The sequence below is a fragment of the Ruditapes philippinarum genome, unplaced genomic scaffold (assembly GCF_026571515.1).
Source record: "Ruditapes philippinarum isolate M1 unplaced genomic scaffold, ASM2657151v2 ctg3079_1_1_1_1, whole genome shotgun sequence".
NCBI lineage: Eukaryota > Metazoa > Mollusca > Bivalvia > Venerida > Veneridae > Ruditapes > Ruditapes philippinarum.
In genome coordinates this window covers 94,972-116,394 of record NW_026859501.1, presented here as the reverse complement: position 1 = coordinate 116,394, position 21,423 = coordinate 94,972, and the positions used below count along the sequence as shown (strand labels likewise).

Sequence of the window (21,423 nt, the reverse complement as noted above, 5' to 3'; positions counted from 1 at the left end):
TCCATAATTTAAACGTTAATATTAAAATTTGTTTCCCTCATTGAGAGCCCAATTTAGACGGAATTTCACATTAAAAACAAGAAGTCTTGAGCTGAAAAATAAGTCCGCCAATCAAGGTTAAATCAAGGTTAAATGACGGTGATATTTATTCATTTTATTAAAAAAATATGAATGATCGCTTGTTTTAATAATAAAAACAAACAATTCTTGTCGGAGAAAAAGTCCAACCATCCATCCATATTTCTGTTACTTACTGCGAATTTATATTAGACCTGGCTTTGTAAAATGTAAGCGGCATCCATTTTTTAAAGTTGTGTATTTCATGGGAGGAAAATAATTGTGTAAGATTCAGAGGGATATAATTTGGATTTGTTAGTCATACACCTTTTTAAAAGAAAGAAAACTTATTTGAGGATTGTAACAGACAAAAAATAAGTGTTGACAGAAGTGAAAACATTCAGAAAAGGAGCTAGGAAAATGGAAAACTTGAAAGCTTGCTAAGGAACGCTGGGTTGTTTTACTTATTCTACGAGTGATGGCTGTCAATGCTTTTCAATTTTTCATAAAGCATACGGCAGTTATTGCTCGTAGGATACTTTAATATGCCCAAATGTCATCAAGAGCAGTTTTGCATTGGGAACGAATGTATTTTTCAGACTGTAAAAACGAAACAAAAAAATTTAGAGACGAAATTTGGTGATTGGAATTTGAATGAATAGAAGTAAGTTTTCTCCATTTATTACTTTTGACATTTAAGTTATTTATCTATTTTAGCTTTGCTATTTCTTTTAACAGCCTGACATTGTCAGAATTGTCAGTAAAAATAAAATTGAGGTACCACATGGGGAAAATCTTAAAAAAGTAGTTTCGTCATTGAAAAAAGTGAAATTATATTTTCATAATTTTCTCTGTGAAATTATCAAATATAATTTTCACGGATAAATCAGTAATCCACTGAAAAGCATAAAATAAAGTTATCTTAATTGTTTTTCCACTATTATTGTTTATAAAAATGAAAGACTATTACCTTGAACTGTTACGGTAACATAATTACTGTATAAGTATTCTTGAGCAGCAACTGCACATTGCCAACTGTTACCATTATTCATGTTGGAAATCTGTTTAACGGTAAATGTTGCCTGATTTGTAGATAGACAGTCATATTCACATAATGAGGAGTTTGGTGGATCACGAAATGGTGTACATGCTGGTGATATGATAAGGGCAAGTGTATTTCCATTCAAAAACCATGAAAATCCAGACACTGTCTCACTACCAGTGTATGTACATGTCCATGTAAAGGATTCTCCTACAGCTGCTAGAGCAGGCCATGGTGTCAGTATAACATCAGCTTTGACCGCAAACAAACCTATAATTTAAATATCAAACAAATAATAACTAAAAATAATTAGAAATTTGCACAAAACTGTTATCATACAATTACAATTTTGAAATGATGATTGAATAGTTAGAACATGTCAATAGACTACAAAATGTATAAAAGTAAAAATGCGCGAATTTATATATATATTTATGTAATAAATGATATAGAATAATCACCACTGAATAATACAAATGATTTTTGGGGAGTTTCAGTTTTAGAGACACGATGTAGCGTGCACACAAGTCGATAATAATTTGAGATGGTATTAGATCACATCACGATTGTTAATTTATATCCAATTATCAGACAGGTAATGTATTTCTGGAAACTATATTTTCAATTGACTGTATCTGCTTAATAGGCATTCTTCGAAATGTATTAACATTTGTTCTATTCATCACTAAGTTCCATGTGTATATGTTTATATACCTTGTTTATCTTACTTCGCACACGGCAATAATCTCTACACCTCATTCATATTATCTATATATGTAAACGAATAGGTCACTCGTATTTATTTTAGATCTACTCCCATTCCGCGAGAATAAGAGGATACGTAACCAGGAGCTCGGGTTGAATACAAGTTTAAATTCTATCTGGATATATGAAGTAAGTTTTCTTTTAAAAATCTCTAAATTCATCTCCAAGTATTCTTTAATTAACATGTGTTGTTTTTAAATATGATCATGTTGTATATATGTTCACACTCATGTTCGTCTCTGAAAGTTAAAGTGATTGCTTTTATTCCCCAAAGCTTAGATATATTCATGGCGGAAACCTGAAAAACCGGGTCTCCGCTTAACCTGGCTTCTTAGCATGTCAGGCACAAGAGGTTGTTTGTTCTTTTCAAATGTGCAACATTTATTTAATTTTATTCAAACCATGATCGATTGTTCACTCCTGTTTTATCTTTTCAAAAGATTTTGTAAAAACATATTTCATCCTTAATGTTTCCAGGTACTCAAAATATATACAGTTTTCTGTAAAATCTTAACAAAGCATGGCACACATAAAAACGCATTCGTTATTAATATTATCTAATTTAGTTATAGAAGTTGTTGTCGGGATATATACGGGATAATATTGCCGCCAGTCTAGCAAGCCCGCGTAGATCAATCGGTTCAAGCGCGAGACTTATGACCTCGACATTGATTTAAACAAAATGATAACTTGAAATGCTATGAAACAAAATTATTGAATATAATTTGTTCCGACTTTTTTTGCACTGTTTATTTGAGCAGTCTGAATGTGTTATGCACTAGTACAAGTTGTCTGTATGAAATATTGTCAAAACTTTTTTCAAAAGTTGCTTTGTGGTATTACCACCTTTGTCATTAATATGTCCTGACATGTAATATAACAGAATTACTCTTCAATGTGCAAATATTTCTCAACAGATTTCGAACAAATGTCAATAGCATTGTTTGTCACCAAAGGCTGTAGTACATATTATCAGATGTTTGTTTGAAAAAAATTAATAATAATAATACATAAACAAACTGAATGTGAGAGTCAATATTATTAAAATAACTAAATTTAAAATTGAATAGTAAAATTATAGTAACAAATAACTGAGGAGACGGATAACTATATTCAAATAGACTATTGCCTTGTTTTCATTTAATTTAGTATAATCAAGGCATTTTTAGATTCAGTTTAACACTTCTTAATATATCAAGTACATATATACATAAAGGTTATACAAGATAACAGATATACATTTATATATTGACAACCTCAAACTGTTTAATATATTAAACGTATTTTTAACACAAATAGCAAGTATTCATTCATAAACTCTGTTTAACAATCAAAGAGTTACATATATGAAACAAGAGCCCGGTTTGAGCCGGGTGATGCTCCCCGAATAGGTTTTGGACACAATAAAGTACACCACTTGTAGTTTCAGATTTATGTCCCTGGAAAAAGTTCAAAGTGCAATGATTCCAAGATAAGGCAAGGCAGAGTTACTGTTCTTTGCACTGCACTTTTAATCAATGTGATCTATCAACCTACAAAGTTTCTTGTTCTTATCTCTTATGGTTTCCGAGTTATGTCCCGGACAACTTCAAAAAGTAAAAATAAACAAAGGGCAATAACTCCTGAATTAGGCACAGCAGAGTTATGATTCTTGTGCACTGTACATCTACCTATTGAGGTATATCTACCTACAAAGTTTCATGTTGATATCTCTTATAGTTTTACAGCTATGTCCTGGACAAGATTTTTCTAAAAGGGGAGATAATTCAAAAATGAGGCTTAACAGAGTTATAGTTCTTTTGCACTACATTTCTACTTAATGAGATCTATCTACCTACAATGTTTCATCTTGATATCTCTTTTAGTTTTAGAGTTATGTTCCGGACAAAGTTCAAAGTGTTAAAATTAACAAAGGGCAATAATTCCAAAATTAGGACAAATAGAGTTATTGTTCTTATGCACAGCACATCTACCCATCGTGATCTATTCACCTATAAAGTTTCATGTTGATATCTCTTATAGTTTTAGAGTTATGTCCCGGACAAGATTTTTCTATAAGGAGAGATAATTCAAAAACCGGGCAAAATAGAGTTTTGGTTCTTTGACACTGCAATCCCTCTCAATGCCCTCTACCACTGTATGAAGTTTAAACAAATTATCTCCAAGGGTTTTCAAGTTATGCTCCGGACAAGACAACGGACGGACAGACGGACGGACGTTCTAACAGGAGAGTAATAATGTGGCTACTCTATTGTTCTCTCTTTTGTTTTTTTAGCCACACAAAAGAAAATAGCCACATAAAAGCATTACGGAATGAATGACATCAAAGAGAAAAGAACAGTTACCTATTGTCCCTCTAGCCACATAATTACTCTCCTGTGAGTGCGGACGGACGGACAGACGGACAAGGCGCCGACTATATGCTCCCCTGAAATTTTTTGGGGAGCATATAAACATATTAATTATCTTCTAAAGATTTGAATGTATTATTCAAAACATTCCAGAAAGTATAACTCACATGTTTGCAATATCAAAATTCCAAAGAGCATTTTTAACTATTTATATTCCCTCCTAAGCCAATAACTTGTTTATACAGGATAAATCAGGAAGTAAAATATGTTAAACGCATGATCTTATTTATAAAGTAGGTTGTAAACATTTAGTCGAATAAAAAGTCAGGTTAAGATTTCATGATATGTTAATCTAAATAAATAGATTATTTATTGAACAAAAAAAAACTTTTTCTGTGTTTAAGTGCAGATATACGTATATATAAAGATCGATTAAACAACAGTATTCTCATGTATTTCAAGAGCGTTTCTATATGATTTCTTTCGTACAAATTTATTGCGTTTACGGAAACTGATAAAATGGTAATTAAATAGTGTATGTGGACCAAAAACCACACATTAATACCACATCCCAGCAACTCCTTATCACAGCCTTCTGATATTTGGTATACAGTATAAATAGATAGTTCCGTACCGTGGGGCTTGATAACAGGTCTGTCGCCCATCCACTTCTCGTTTACCGACTGTCAATAGTAGAAAATTTTCGTAACATCACAGCCTCATGATAATAGGTATACATAATGCTCTCTGAACCATGTTTTATTCTCAGATTGAAAACAATAGGACAGGATCATGATACTTAAAAACTGAAGTCTCGTTATTAACTGATGCCTTTGAAAATTTTTAATGATTTATACAGAATTGTTTCACAAATAACAATATTATGAAAATGTGTCTGAAATATGATAAAAACTGTCTTTCTAATTATGTATTCCAAGCAGAAAAAGAGAGCTTTATCGCTTTTTAGCTACCTACAAACTATACCAATGATACTGTTTTATAGTCTCCTGGGACATAAAATGTTTTCTACGGGCAGAATATCACAATATCTCATTAATATTAAAAGCATTTAATCCTACAGGGGTTTAACTTAATATCAATGGAATACAAGAATATCTAAGTTTTGTTCAGTGATGCTAAAAAGGAAGAATTAAATTGAAAACTAATAAAAATCATACAAGAAGAGAATTAAAAAATGTGACAAGGAAGTAAATGAACACAACATCTTATTATTTCCAAGAACAAGATTGATAACAATAAATCATTTATTTTGCTGATTATGGCTTTATTTCGCTGGTACGACGGGAAATAAGTCTGATATACTTTATGCAATGGTGTTATACACTTATAATTTAACAAAAACCCTATCTTGAAAATGCTTTAAAAATAAATGTAATTTTATTTTGTTTATATTGAATATCTTTGATTTGTGATATTGAATAAAGTCTATTGTTTGTCAATTACACAATTGTTGTCCTTGCTTTTGAAATGTCTGGCAAATGTGATACAAACGTAACTGCTGATGATTTTAAAGAATCTTACTATATTGTATTGTTGAAAAAAAAACACTATATCAAAATAGCATAAATACATTTTAGGTAATATTTTGACTGATAAGGAATAACATGTCAGCAAACGTCTTAACGTTAGTATATTTAAGTACCAGTTAGGAACTTTTAAGCAACGTAATGCTTGGGCAAGTGAATCGTTCTAACAGAAATTGACATAAATGATGATAATGATACAAATATGCCGTAAGATTTTAAATGATAGACGACTAGATAATGGTTAAAATAAGATGTGTTTATCAATTTTCCTCCCGTGTGCATAACAAACTGTCAATTCAACACAAGGCCAAAAATAAAATGAACAAATATTTATAAAATCAAGTTGTATGTCAATATTTTAATGTATAACTTGAGCATTATATTCCCCAGACTTCTTTTTTATCAGTATTAATGCTAGTGGAAAACATATTACACTATTCAGTTAAACATGACACATATCAGATTAACGTCATTGCAGTGATTTTTCTTCTTTTTAGTTCGGTTGAAGGGAAGGAAAGGCGAGACGTATTATATATCATGCATTTTAAAAATCTGTCGTCTCCTTATTATTATTGAAGGTTTTTAAGTTCATTGTAAAATAATGTAACATTTACTCAGGTAAAGATAACATGACATTCGGAAATGCTAAAATAGTTTAATCCACCGATATGTGAGGTGCTTGCAAGTGCCTGTAAAAAAAAGAACTCGTGAAGGCACACAATCATGAGGTCGCCACGTGTAAAGCTGGAAGATCAATGTACGGTGTGACTTAAAATCCAACAAAAACAGTTGGCATATCAAAATAATGAACACAACATGAAGAGATTAAACTGTCAGATATCATCTATAAATTTGAAGTCGGAACAAATACAATTCAGATAAAAAGGCAAAAAGTAGTGCACAGCGAAACAATCTTTTACGCATTTTATAATATCCAGGTCAATAATGTAAAAATTGAATGGTATCTTTTTCATATAAAGTTTAGTTCTATTAAGGGGGAGTAAAATTCATTTTTTTTCAGGGGAAACAACAAAATTGAATTCAACTGTAGCAGGGTTAATATACCTTAGAATATTTACTTATTTTGATGTATGTTGTTTTTTTTTATTTTCAAAGTGCTTAAATATGTTAAGAAATAACCAGTTAAGCGCTGACATTGTACTTATATGTTAGTAATTTACACATACATGTATATGTCCTTATCTGAGAAAAGTAACGCGACAGCCGCACAACTCATTTAACGGGACATTTTTTAAAAAAACTTTATGGTACACCAAAATACATAAGACAAACATGGATCATGCCTAAAATTCGCCGAAACTAGATGTAAAACCTGAAAAAATCACGTCATTTGAGCAATAGAAAATAAGATAAGCGCAACAAATTTCAGTTGCTTTCTCAGACATCTGAAAAATGAACGGCTTTCTGATGCTGCATATTAGTGATTAGTCATTTGTCAGAAGATTTGTTGCGACTCCTTTGTTAAAGAATGTATAAAATTTCAAACCATATTGATAATTGAGTCAAATTGAAATAAATGTCTTAGTTATACTTTTTTCCCTTTGTTGAGAAAACTTTATTTTCCCAACTTGGATAAACAGTAAACAAACCAATTGTAATAAAATGTTGAGTGTAATAAAATTTAAGAACTTATTGATAGAAACAGAGGAGTTTTGATTAATGACACAAGTACAAATTTAAATAACTGTTTTGAAATAATTTCAAACAAGATGGTAAGCAAAGAAATACGCATTATTTATGAAGTGGTAAAATAAGAAAACATATTATTTCATATGGTGTTGACATAATCTGAAGATTTTTTTTTAATTTGAAAGATAAAATAACATTTATTTTGATGACTATTATATACTTTCTTGGCGAATATACTGTGCTTTGGGTGAACACTTTCTTCTCACGATGTCGTTTACATTAACAGCATTTTATCTAATCGGGAATAGTCTTACTGAAATCATATGCGCTAATATCTCGTCTTTCTAAGATAGTGGGAACAACTTTATTATAGTTAAAAGCCAACACTCAATCGAAATAACAATTTTTGATCCGTGTTATTGTAGTATACATTACTTGTGAGAAACAAAAAAATATCTTTGTAACTAATGTACCTAATATAACTAAATCACACAGGAATTCGTCAATTCTATAAGATTTTCTTTTCTTTATATTTTGTATAGAGTGTATAAACAGGCTGTCAGTGAAAAGCCAGCCCGATTTTTATCAGAGTTTGAGAATGAAACAAGAGCCTGGATGATGTAAAATGTGTTAAATTCAAAAGGGCCATATTTTTTATCTCCAAAGTCCATGTTAGAAATTATCAGTAGTGGCCAGTGCCCATTAATGCTCTCAAATTAGTGTATGAATTTCAATCATATCCCCTGAATATTTTTAATGGATATACTTGCAAATTTACCGATTTCCAGGGGAGTACAATTGCTTTCCTTTTTCGTTTCGAGAATAAAAGAATGTGAAATAAGTCACAGCAGAGACAAATAAAATGTCAGTATTGATGATAAGAAATGAAAAAAAATGCATTTAAAAACTTGACATCTGAAAAAAGACAGTGTGTCCCATTTAGATTGACTGTCCGCTGCTTTTCTACATGACATAAGCTTAGTTCTTCAAATATAGTGATTATTTTTATAGTAACACGTATATATAACACATATAGAATAATCAATATATTACTGCGTACTGTATTTGATATATTGTATCTTGTGAATATTGAATTTCCTTTTATTGATTTTTGAATTCAAAAGAGCATATTCTTCAAGTTGATATTTTAGAATAATGTTCTTCTGTTTTATTGTATTATCAACTTGTTGTTTAACAGACATCACATACCTTCAATGGTAAGAAAACAATTCAGATAACAATAGTCAATAGATTCTCTTTAAGAAAGAAAAGATGACCTAAATATTATTTAGTCTGTACAAATATGAATCGTAAATTTACAAGTTAAAATCATTTATACTCACATGCTCTCATAAGCTGTATCACTAGTAAGCTTCAATAAAATCTATTTTCTGTCATTTTGTTGTCAAATTTCGCACAAATACTTATGACATTTAAGAACAAGGAAGGATAGTTTTATTATTACCACCATCAAACGATGTTTAGTTACACAGGAAGTAGTTTATTTTTTAACATTAAACGAGTAAGAAGTATAATTAACCATATGAAAAATACACAGATATACTGCTACATTTTAAATAAGCAATATTATTATTGTTATCATTCATCATCATCATCATCATCGTTTACGTAGCCATCGTCGTTGTTGTCGGTCATGTCGTCGTCATCATCATCATCATCAATATCATCATCATCATCATCATCATCAATAATATCATCATCATCATCATTATGAACATCATCATCAACATCATTAACATCATCATCGTCATCACCATTATTATTATTTGAATTCGTTGAAGCTCTACCGATCATGAAAATGTCAAAAGACAGCCAAAATATTTCAACTTATACCTGAACGTTGTAAGTTTTATATATTGCAGAACCTCACTGTTTTTTTTATAGAAAGTTGATGAATCAGTAGTCAATTCAATATAAAGTGAATTGGTTCATTATGAAAAATTTGCTAATCTATAAAAATATATTGACAGTTTTGAGTATCATACGTGACAACAAAGTCAAACATAATTATATAGTTAGATTTTATTGACTTGTCAATTATGAATACATTATAGCACGCACTTAAATATTCGATCCCACTTCGATTCTGTCAGTACAGGTTGCGAGAATTAATGTGGAGTTTATAACTAACCTTTGGAAAACTCCCACTAGCTTAATTTATAGCTTCTCTTAACATCGACAATATCACAGTTTGTTACGTGATTACCTTATATATGAGAGGTGCAAGGTTCGATCCATTCTTTTACGAGGGGTGTTCAAAAAGTTTTGAGACTAATGTTCTATCGTAGAAAACAACCATTCAATTTGCAATTCTTATTTTTAGCCTTTCGATGACAATCGTGTAAAATTTCATTGAAATCAATTTATGCGTTTAAAAGTAATTGTATATTATTTATCATATACTCGAATACACTGGTCATTTGTACACGTAAATATGAAACCTAGTGAAAAAATAGAAATTCGAGGATACATAAAAGTGCGGCGTAGTTTAGAAATAACTGCAGAGAAGATTCTAAATGAAGTGCATAGTCACCTTGGAATCAATAGTGTATCGAAAAGCACTGTGTACAGGTGGTTCAAAGCATTTACTAGTACTAAAGACAGGAACCGTTCTGGCAGACCTCAGACAGCAATCACTTCCAGAAACATTGCTGCTGTGAAAACAAAAAAAGATGATGCTCGGTACACGGTACGTGAGATAGCTTATTATCTGAACTTATCAACGGGTACCATTCAGACCATTCTGACGAAGGAATTGAATTTAAGAAAAGTTTGTGACAGATGGGTACCCCATCTCCTGACCAAGGATCAGAAAAAGGAAAGAGTGCGTCTTGCGAAAGAAACATTGAAAAAATTCAAAAAGCTAGATTCAAGGAAAATAAATGAACTAATTACGGGAGACGAAACATGGATCTACTATTTTGAGCCCAAGAGACGCATAAACAACAAGCAATGGCTCCGCAAGGACCAGGCTAGACCCACCATTGCTAAAAGGACTAAGAGCGCTAAAAAAGTGATGTATGCGGTTTTCTTTAATTCGCAAGGCACTGTGGTACAAGTTGCAGTTCCAGGAGGGAAAACTGTCACTGGAAAGTTCTACCGGGATAAGATTTTGAAACGTGTCAAGGCGTTTTATGAAAATCGTCGCCGAAGAACTGGTTTAAGAGGGTTGTACCTCATTCATGATAACGTTTCATCTCATAAATGTGATATAGTACAAAGGTTCATGGAGGAAGAAAAAATTGTACAAGTGAAGCACCCCCCTTATTCTCCCGATCTAAGTTCGTGCGACCTTTTCCTTTTTCTTGAAGTCTGGACGGCGTTACGAATCACGCAGTGCGCTGGGATATGCGCTCTACCAGTGCCTTTTGGGTATCCCCAAGGGAAACTACTCTGACGCTTTCCGGAGGTGGATAGATCGGCTTCAGAAGTGTATTCGGGTTCGTGGAATCTATTTTGAGGGATTAAAAAAATCAAACAATACATTATTGAGTCACTACAGATACATAATCCGGTACTGCTTACTTTATATACACGTAGTATCCAAGAACAAACTATTATAATTCATCATATAAATGTTAAAACGAGATCACATAGAACTGGATCACATTTTCTTTCAAGAAATATCTTGTATGAATACCTAAATGATACATTTCCATCAATATTCAAAATACTTATTTAGCATCGTAGACCAAACCGCCCGTAACTAATTTTCTAACCAATTGTAATGGTGAAGCATCGAATTTGAATTGACAGAAGATGAAAAACATAAAACACAATATAAACACGTGTTACGACAACATTGGATAAAAGTAGCATACCAATAAGTAATGTTAACAATAAGAAAATAAGTTTTGGTTGAACTTTTAAGTTTTGAAGTTTATCTTAAATTCCGATAACATAATAAACGGTTTATATTCTTTATTCTGCCAACAAATGATTATAAAAATAGTTTCAATACCATAAATATTTGATCCTTAAACTCACGCGAGTATGAAGATTCAAAGGGCAACATTACATATTGACGAATTAGGCATAATAAAGTGTAAAAAATGCAATAACATAGCTCTATATTTAATGAGCATTGTATCAAAATAATAGGATAGTGATCGTCTATTGTTTAAATATTGTTGGCCATAAATCATATGCGTTAATATAATTTATGAATTAAAATATATAAATGACAAAGGACAATTAGGATTTTTTATGTATGCAACAATGTTTTAAAGACATAAACGGACCTAACGAATCTTCTTCAACAAATTGTAAGATGTTTTATTTCATATACATTTGTATGTAATTATATTTTTTCGTAACAAAACAACTCCGATATAAAGGTTAATACTACTGATATATAGGAGATATAAATATTTATAATATACTAATAAATAAAATATAGAGAAATATTGATGAAATAAAATTCGTATTTTCATTTTCCGATTTTCACTGCAGTCTACCATATTTTCCGTATTTTCACTGCTGTGGAACATTTTTTCATATTTTTACTGGTGTCTTGTCGGACTTCTTTTCAATTCAGAAATATGCAAAATTTAAAGGCCATTCTTTCAAACTGTGAGAAAAGAGAAAAATGTAAACAAAATTCAAGTTTATTGGTATAAATAAAGGATTTATTTTCATCTCGTTCAATTATTATTTCACTAGTGGCTACAGCCGCTCATGGAATTTTTAATTTCATACCACTCGATGAAAAAGTTGAATATCCTCTATATCTTACAGATAAACAGCGACCTTTCTTCATTTTTGTATAATTTACGATACAACATGTCAAGATTTTTTACCTGCTGTAATGATCGTGTCAACTTCATATATTCATGAAAATATCCAGCATGACAAAACTCATCATTTTTGAGAAAATTTGATTAAAATAATACACTATAACAGTCATTTCTGTAAATTAAGAAAAAGCAAGATTCAAGCAAAGGTATAGCTCTTAGAGAAGTTTATAATTAAGAAATAATATCGGTCTTAGCGGTGTTTTTAACACAGGTTTGGAGTTTTGATGCGTAGGAATTGAACACGAAAGCTGTAGGCCTGAGTGGTTAAAACCGGTGTTAAATAGTCGATCAAGACCGCTAAGACCGATATTATTTCGATTCTAACACGAGAAAATAAGGAAAGTCACTAATGTTACTTTTTCAAGCGGAAACATAACTTCCGGTGCCGATTTTCGAATAACGCCGTTCGATTGTCGCACCCTACTGTTGCGAAGATATAGAAATTATTAAACAAAATAAATGATAAGAAAAACACGTTATTTTATCAATTAAAATTTATGTCGTATTGTGTTTACATCAGTGCTTCATTTATCATTCTTGTATGTATGAAATAATGTAAGCTTGTTTCTGAATTAGTTAACTGTTTTGGGATACACTTTTGCTTGTGTCCCTTGTTGTTTTCTCGTCTACGGTAAGTATCTTCCCCATTGCCTCTAGTTTTTATTTCTTTGATTAACCCCCCCCCCCTTCTCCCGGTCTCCTGTCCCCTTCCCCTTTGTGGGCCTATTATTATTTTCTTTGAATTCCTAATCAGTTACAAATTGTTTGTCGTTTAATGATTAACGTGTCGTTGCCCTGTCCTTTTTATGTTTGGGGTCCGCCTGGGCTCCTTGCCATTGGTTCTTGTTGCTGGGTCATATGGGGGTTGCGTTCATTGAACGCCGCCTTTCCTTGTTGATCTTGTTTTTCATATTTTACTTAGGATGACGTCATTACGCTGCTTACGGATTGGCGCCGTTTTGTCAAAATAAATTAACTGATATGGATCAAATATGTGGTGTTAGTGTATGTGAGACATTTCGGTATTGTATTAAAAGAAAACATTATAGGAACTGAAAATATAGATAAAAAATATTTTTATTGTTGCTTTAAAAGGCTTTGTAAACTTTATCATGGAGGTTCGTTTTTGCAATTAGTCGTCAGGTTGACAGCTTAAGAAAACCTCTGAGACATAAGATACATCTTCGAAGAATTTATTCTACTTATTGGCCAGTACCATGTTAATTTAAATAAAATGGTTAAAAACCCAGTCATGCTCGTTTTACTGATCAGATACGAATTTTAATGTTTAATTATTCATTCTTCTTACCGAACAACAAGCTATTGATATGGAATTTTATTATACAAAATGTTGGACATAATCCAAATATTGTAAACTGTATTTCATAATATTCTTTCATTAATGTATTTACATTTTACTGATCTTTAGTGTACATGCAGGCGAAACATCTATTTTTTGAACATTTTAATCATCTATAAATATTGGATAAGTTATCCTTTAAATGATAATGTATGTCTTTTAGGTTTTGTTTTAACTTTGATATCAACAATACTTTGAGCTTTTTTTTCAGACCCACCATGATTTGTAAACTACTGATATCAACAGCTGTTTTCCACTTTGCACACGGTAAGTTGTAGGTCACGTGACCATCATTTATTGTTATATTTTCCTTCAAATAGCACTATATAATCTACCGAATAATAAGAGGTTGGTACTTGGTTGATGCTCGCCATTTGCCATTATCGCATATCTGTGAGCAATATCCATGTATATAATTTACGTCTTTAAATAATATCTAAAATATGCCTGCAATAAAATATCATGAGGTGTGTTGCAACAAAATATCACGGTGTTTAAACACCACAGCTTATATTGGTCGTCATCCTGTCTAAGAAACGAACAGTTGTCAGTGTTAACAAATATATGTCATTCAGTTTAAGTTTTCCAAACTAGTTGGACACTATTATGTGCCTAGAAACAGATTTCACAAAATAAAGACGAGAAAAATTCACTCTATTGTTGTTTATGTTCTTTCTTTGTGACAATGTCATTAAAAGTTGTTCTTGTCAGGCTTGGTGGTTGAATGGATCCGGTGTTTTCAAGTCACATATCAACACAACTCCATATAGATGTCCCGCGTCTCCTGATTTAGATATTTCCCTTGTATTGTTGATGTTGGTTTCATATTGTCTTTAAAATTTCATATGATATATTTGGAGATACAGCTCTAGATCTAAGTTATAACTGATAGACTCTTTGTCTTCTATTGTTTTTAAAAAAACTTTTGTCTTCATGTCTACTTTCTATCTGAAATTCATGTAATTTAAGGGTTTTCTGTTGATCACCTTTTGCTCTGGCATAGTTATTTGAATTTTTGTCTCAAGATTAAAGTCTTTGTTGATTTCACATGATAATGTCATGCTAATCTAAAATTTTGTCTGCACGTAACTACAAATATTTCAACTTAACGACAATAGCAATCTTAAAAATTCACTGAGAGCTATTTGCGCACGTGCGCTAATTCACTCGCCATTTATAGGAAAATAATGCCGAATAGCAAGGCGACTGAAATTGGATAATGACGTAGTTTTTGCCATAATGACCTTGAAAAATCCTACATTCTGATGCAATATATAGTAACCTAGGTATTTAAGGTAAATTAAACATTTTCAATCTGTTTAAAGTGACGATTTCTTTATTGATTCACTATACATTTCGAAGAATAATACTAAAATAAATATGGAGTCAACAACATTAGTTGTATTGAAATACTAGTGACTCAAATATACGTATTTATTACAGGTATTACCTTAAGTTGTGTTCCTGACGTGCCTGAAAATCACTCAAATATATCATGTACCTGTACAAATACAACAAAAAATGGCATTGAATGGCGACGTAACTCGCAAATTGTTACAAGATGTTCAGGAACTAAAGATAATTGCTTTCCGCCTTCCCTAAAACACAAGTCATCTGTTTCTAGTGATGAATTTTACCTGGAAGTTAGCCCTTACTCATACAAAGATTGTGCAACATATAGTTGCAAAGACATAAGCACAGCTGAAGAAGTCTTTGCCACAACATCGATAGCAGGTATTGTGACTCTGTTTATCAACAATCAAAGAAGAATATTGTTGCATATCATTTTCGAGAAATAAACACAAATATAATAAAACCATATATTCGCATTGTTTATAAAATTAATTGTATTATTTGAATTTTGTTTAGCAAAAGCCTTTTGATTCTTGTCTTACAGGTAAAGTTTTCTTTTATTTTAAAGAAACCGAAACCTCAGATCTTCCCCTTTAACTGTTACATATTTAAGCATATTGTATTAAAAAATATTTGCAAGACTGATCTACCTTTTCGGTCTAAAAGCTTTTTTAACTACATATTTTGTTTTGTTTTTATTTTGCCAAGTTTGTTTATGTCAAAGATTTTTTTTCTTTACAATTGCAGACTTTGACAAGAGAAGTATTACAACAGAGGAACCTGGAGCTAATACAGATGGCCAAATTATGGTCAATACGGGATGCGTTTTCCCAACATCTAACATAACTGTTACATGGTACAAAATTGAGGTAGGTTGATAGATGTTCTTCATCTATTTGCAAGCACTTTTCTAGCAATTAGGACTTTTTTTACTGGAATTGTCCTTAGAAGTGAGTATTACACTAAAGTTTATCACTGCAATTAACCATTTATCGTAGCAATAGTGACTGTATTGTAAAAGAAGATACAAAATGAAGTCGCTGGAACTTGAACCCATAATCTCAAAATAATAATTATACCTTTCCCTTTAACGTTTACTCAATAAGTCAACTAAAAATTTATGCAAGTACTGTTCTGACATTTTTTTAAATAAAATCGCCTCTATAATTTGACATACGTTTGTAAGTATACTTAGCAAATAGTAAGGAAAAGAAGAGTAGTGTCGTTTCGTTTATTATTTTGGCCCGTCTGTTATATATTGCTGGGTTCCTTGCCGGTGATCTTGCAGTGGGGGATGCGGTCATTAAATGCCGCCCTTCCTTTTTGATTTTGTTTTTTAATGTTTTGTTGGTGAACTTACCGAATTGTCTATAAGGTTTTGTTTATGCCTGTCATTTACTGTTAATTACTGTTATTTAACTGTAAATGACAATTGTATCTGACTCCTGTGTGTCGTGTTCAGTGGAACAGAGACATGACATCAAGTCTGTATTACTTTAAAGTTCAAAGCACAATTGTAGTCGGAATGTCACAAATTAGTCAAGAGATGTTTCGTTTGCAAAGATGCAGTTCGAAAGTGGTCTCAATTTTGCTCGTACTAAGCAACAAAACGGCATCTTCATGGCTACGTGTTAGGAAGCCAATTATGCGGCAACTGCAACGACAAAGACATTTCCATGACAATGTTTCTTTGTTGAAACGTTTTTTTTGAAAACGTGCTGTTAAATATAAATTCCGTTAATACTAAATTATCTTATCTTACACCTTACCTCAATAATGTTTCAAAACACGCAAACGAAAAGCTGGAAACAAAGTGATCCCTCGGAAGCATTAATTACAACATAATTACATTAAAATTGAAGACTCAGTTTGATTGAGTCAGTACATGAAGGATTATGAATAAATGCAACATCCGTCACACCACATGGATAATACTAAACTGCATACCGAAATGTATACTTGCCATTTGTAGATGGTTGTCTTGAACGGATAATATCATATTTCAGACGTTGAATGACAACTGAACAACAATATTTTCGACTCCAATTTTCGAAAAGCGGAGCTATTGTAATGACCCACTGGGTTGAATTGAAGGCGGCGTTGGAGGCGGCGTCAACATTTCTTACTTTCGGTAACAGACAACAATTTTAACAACCTTATTAGACGTTGATGTACCTTGATACATTTTACCGGTCACACACATTTTTTTAAAGTAAAAAATCATTAGTTTTGTAATAGGATAAAGATTATGGTCCATTTCTCAGAAACTAACAAAGCTTTCCACTACAAAATTGGAATTTTGTTTTTTAATCACAATGTCAAAAAAATTCGGACAATTTCGATTTCTTGGGAGCTATAAGTATAACAGAAATATGAAAATTGAAGACTAGGTTTGATTGGGTCTCTACATGAGGGATAGGGAAAAAAGCGGTACTTATATGTCAAAACATAGAAGTGACTGAAACACTAGTATTTGCATTTAATAATATTTAGTCTTTATTTTGTAATACTAGGATATTAATAACCGCTGGATACACGCTACAGTAAATCGAAAACCGGTATTCGATTGATACATTGTTTTGAATGTTCCATCATTGGCATTTACTTGGAAACGGTCAGCAATTGTTTCTTGAATTTAAATACAGGAGAAAATTGTTTAAATTTGTTGTGATTAATACTTCCGAGTGATCACTTTTTCTCATTTTCCTTTTTTTAGATACTTACTTAAAACATTCAAACATACAACACATCAATCTTAATGTATTTCTAATATAATTCAAAAATATATTCCATTAAACAATTTATTTTCTCAAAAAAACTATTCTCAACCTAAACTCAATCTCAAACTAAACATGTCCTATATTTCCCTAATTTGATATTTCATCAGTTTCTTATTCTTTATTTCTCACCAAAAGAAATAAAAATAAAATAAATAAAAATACAATTCGAAAAAACATAGTTCCTCATTTGCCTTACAAATATAGCACACGTAATACCGGATATTTGGAATTTCTTTGGCCCGAGAGGAAACAATAAAATAATAAAGTACCTGATATATAGGATGTATAAGAAAATGTTACTATTATTAGGACACAAGTCTTTCCCTCATTTACAAAGACATTTTCAGACTTATCTAAATACCAATTTCTCAAACGTCCTTTTTTCAACAGAGAACACGATATCGTAAGCACCAGACATCTGAAATTTCTGCGTATCGGTAAATAAAATACTGCTCTGATCCTCCTCACGGACGAAACCAAACTGACCCTTTCGCACGTATGGCTGTGTTTATGAGTTTGTTTACCCTCGCCACCGCTTTTTCAATACAAATGCTTTCTTACATATCGTGTTGAGAATAAAACAATGATTTTGATTAGCTCATTACAGAAAAAATTATAATAATAATACAAATAATAATAATAATGATAACAAAAAAAAACAACGTTTCTTGATACTGATTCTAACTTAATCTTATTAGCCTCTGAAGATGTTTTACGTACAAATTATTGTTAAACTGAAATATAAACTGATCGAATGATCATTCCCTATACTAAGACAGATTTAATAGTAAAAATGACTAAAATATCTACTCTTTACATCATGATAACTTTATTTATAGATTTTTTTTCCTAATGCAAATTGCAAATTTCGAAAGGGAAGGAAATCAGGTTCAAAAATTTTCTCGTCCTTTGAAATCATTGATTCCAACACATAAAGTGTTGAAATTGAGTACTTTTTCGTTATTTCTTATGTACAGATTCAATCAAACCGTGTCTGCAATTTTAATGTTATTTTGTTGTATTAATTGTTTCGATTGATCACTCTTTATCCCAGAAATATTTTTTGCGTTTCCTGGTACCATACTTAAATGGTTCCCTTAGGGAGCGTGAGGGATATGTAACATCTATTCATTATCCCTCATGTACAAACTCATTCAAACCGAGTTTGCAATATTCCTTTTATTTTATTGTGATTACTGCTTCCGGGGGATAATCCCATTTTCAGATTTTAATATTCACAACAACAGATGTCAAGTTGTAAAAAGTTGTCCGTACTTCACTTTAGTGCTGTTGTTTCTGGTCCATCGCAATCAATGATCCAGATACAGTTAAAATTTGACTACCGCTTAAGCCGGTGGAGGGGAGTTGCATCTTTCTTAAGCCCTCATTATACAGACCAAGTCTTCAATTTTCATGTTATTTTGTTGTGATTAATGCTTCCGATTGATCACTATTTTACCTTATTTCTTTTCTTAAAAACGAAAGTCTGGGACAGAAGTGATTTTTTTCGAATGTATTTAAAAAAATAAAATTTATGACAGAATGGAACAGAAGAAGATTTTACAGCCATACAATCATCAGAAAGGTCGAATTGTTCACGTACATGCAATACAGAGACAGATGAAAAAGTTGAAAGTGGATTTACTCATACTGAATATACTGGTTCCGACTATGTGGAGGTCGTCTATAAGGTTACAGTCACACACAACTTATACATAGACGAAGTATTTACATGGACGTCATCGAAATACCGACTTAAAGCAGGTACTACTAAAACTGTGTGTCTTCTTTTTGTTTCATGTATTCCAAGACTGCGTTTGCATATACATGTATTAACCATAATGTCTAGCATAAATATATTATGTAACATATCACGTAACCGCGCTTTTCAATCATTCAGGCGTCATTATTTGTATAATATTTAGTTCAAAATTTTTTGCACATTTTTTTTTTCATTTTCAGTTCAAAGCCCTTAAAACTATTCAATGTAAACACAAACCATGTTTATGCAAAGTTCAAGGCACTAAAACTATTCAGTGTTAACCTTTTGTAAATTGCATATTGCATATTTGTAGCCAACGTAATGACAACATACATGTCTAATGACATTTCAGCATAAATATATAAATTAAATTGATTATGTGTGTTCTTAATATCAGTACCTTCAACTTACTTAAACAATTAGCAATAATACTTGTAATTTTATAAATAGAGGCATACGATGGATTAAATTTAGTTGTTGGCCACATTTTAGTAGGATCTAGTGCAATTATGAATTGCAGGTGAATTGTGACATAAAATTTCATTCTATTTTTTATGTTAGAGAACGAATAAATATGTTACAAGTTGAAAATTAAATGCTTTGTTGTTGTAAGCTTGACTTTTAATATGGAATTTTGATTATATTTTGTACAAAAAATGACGTTTTCTAGGACAATCTTTACTAAATTTTTCTCCTATGTTTAGAAAATATGAAAATTGTTTTGCATGGACCTTGCTTGGTTGTGGTTTTTTAAATGTTGAATTCTGCTTAAGCCGGTGCTAGGGGACGTGGACGGCAACTTTCACTTTACAGTACCGTCCATTAACAGGCTCAATCAAACCGAGTCTGCAACATTTTCAATTTTGCCGTGTTGGGCTTTCTTTAAGGATTCTTATTTTCTCTATTTTATCGCCACGTCAGCGTTGTTTGTGCCGTGTGGAGGCTGTAAAAGGTCGCAACGTACATTCAATCAGAGATGTTATATTTCCGATCCTTAAAGATCGTTCAGCACGACATAATTGTTGTGCTTGTGGTAATTTAGTTCTTTCTATTCGGCTATTTTCTTGTTGGGTATTCCTCACTTGAATACTGTTGAATCACCCTTAGGATATGTGGGCTGCTTTTTAAATTTGTCTTTTGACGTCTTATCTGTGATATGCAGGCTTCATTACATCTGATCCCCTTTGTAAATTCCATTTTATTTAGTTCCGCCCATTGTTTTCTCGTTTAGGGCACACGCATTATTTTACTTGGGGACCATATGCCGCTTTTCATGAAATGGCACTTACGTGTCACATTGAAGGTTCTATGATATTTACCGCCATATGAACACATCTGCGGATGTTTCAAAATTCAAAATTATACCATTTTCATTTTAAATGTTGAATTCTGCTTAAGCCGGTGCTAGGGACGTGGACGGTAGCTTGCACTTTACAGTACCGTCCATGAACAGGCTCAATCAAACCGAGCCTGCAACATTTTCAATTTTGCCGTGTTGGGCTTCCCTTAGGGATTCTTATTTTCTCTATTTTGTGTACTGATGGGAGCACACATAATTTTGAAACAAACATCACCAATATAAAATGAACTGAATGACTGTCGTCATGTAAGGTACCACACCACAACCAACTCCATATGCCGGTCCTGCATCTACAACAACCAAGTCTCAAGATATAGAAATACCTGCTTTTTTATAGTTCAAAGTCTTGTTTTTGTGGTTCTGATTCTGATTATCATAACCTGTATACAATTAAGGAAATACACTAAAAGAAAGATGATTAACGGAGCTGGCCCAAATACTAAAGATGCTAAGTAATTATTTCCAATTACATCATAAATGTACCAACAAAACGACAAAGTACTATGACAATAATGATGATTTTTTTATTAAGAGCATATGTCATGCACAGGGTATCTTAAGCACAAAGAAAAAACACAC

The 21,423-nt window shown here is 31.8% G+C and overlaps 2 protein-coding genes across 3 annotated transcripts in view; one reads left to right on the top strand and one right to left on the bottom strand.

Moving 5' to 3' along the window:
* Positions 1–989: 989 nt before the first annotated feature.
* Positions 990–4,512, bottom strand: LOC132756726 (uncharacterized). The gene is made up of 2 exons (XM_060747860.1): positions 4,383–4,512; positions 990–1,369 (listed from the first exon to the last, which is right to left on the bottom strand). The coding sequence occupies exons 1-2, from the start codon at positions 4,411–4,413 to the stop codon at positions 1,005–1,007; spliced, it is 396 nt and encodes a 131-aa protein (XP_060603843.1). The 5' UTR covers positions 4,414–4,512; the 3' UTR covers positions 990–1,004.
* The window catches only part of LOC132756724 (location of vulva defective 1-like), a 45,361-nt gene continuing 25,797 nt past the window's right edge, over positions 1,860–21,423 (top strand). For both annotated transcript variants that reach the window (XM_060747858.1, XM_060747857.1), the window contains exons 1-5: positions 1,860–1,993; positions 13,801–13,856; positions 15,033–15,323; positions 15,690–15,811; positions 19,264–19,486. In XM_060747858.1, the coding sequence (XP_060603841.1) occupies positions 1,989–1,993; positions 13,801–13,856; positions 15,033–15,323; positions 15,690–15,811; positions 19,264–19,486 (697 nt within the window). In that variant the 5' untranslated portion in view covers positions 1,860–1,988. The remainder of the gene's footprint in view (positions 1,994–13,800; positions 13,857–15,032; positions 15,324–15,689; positions 15,812–19,263; positions 19,487–21,423) is intronic.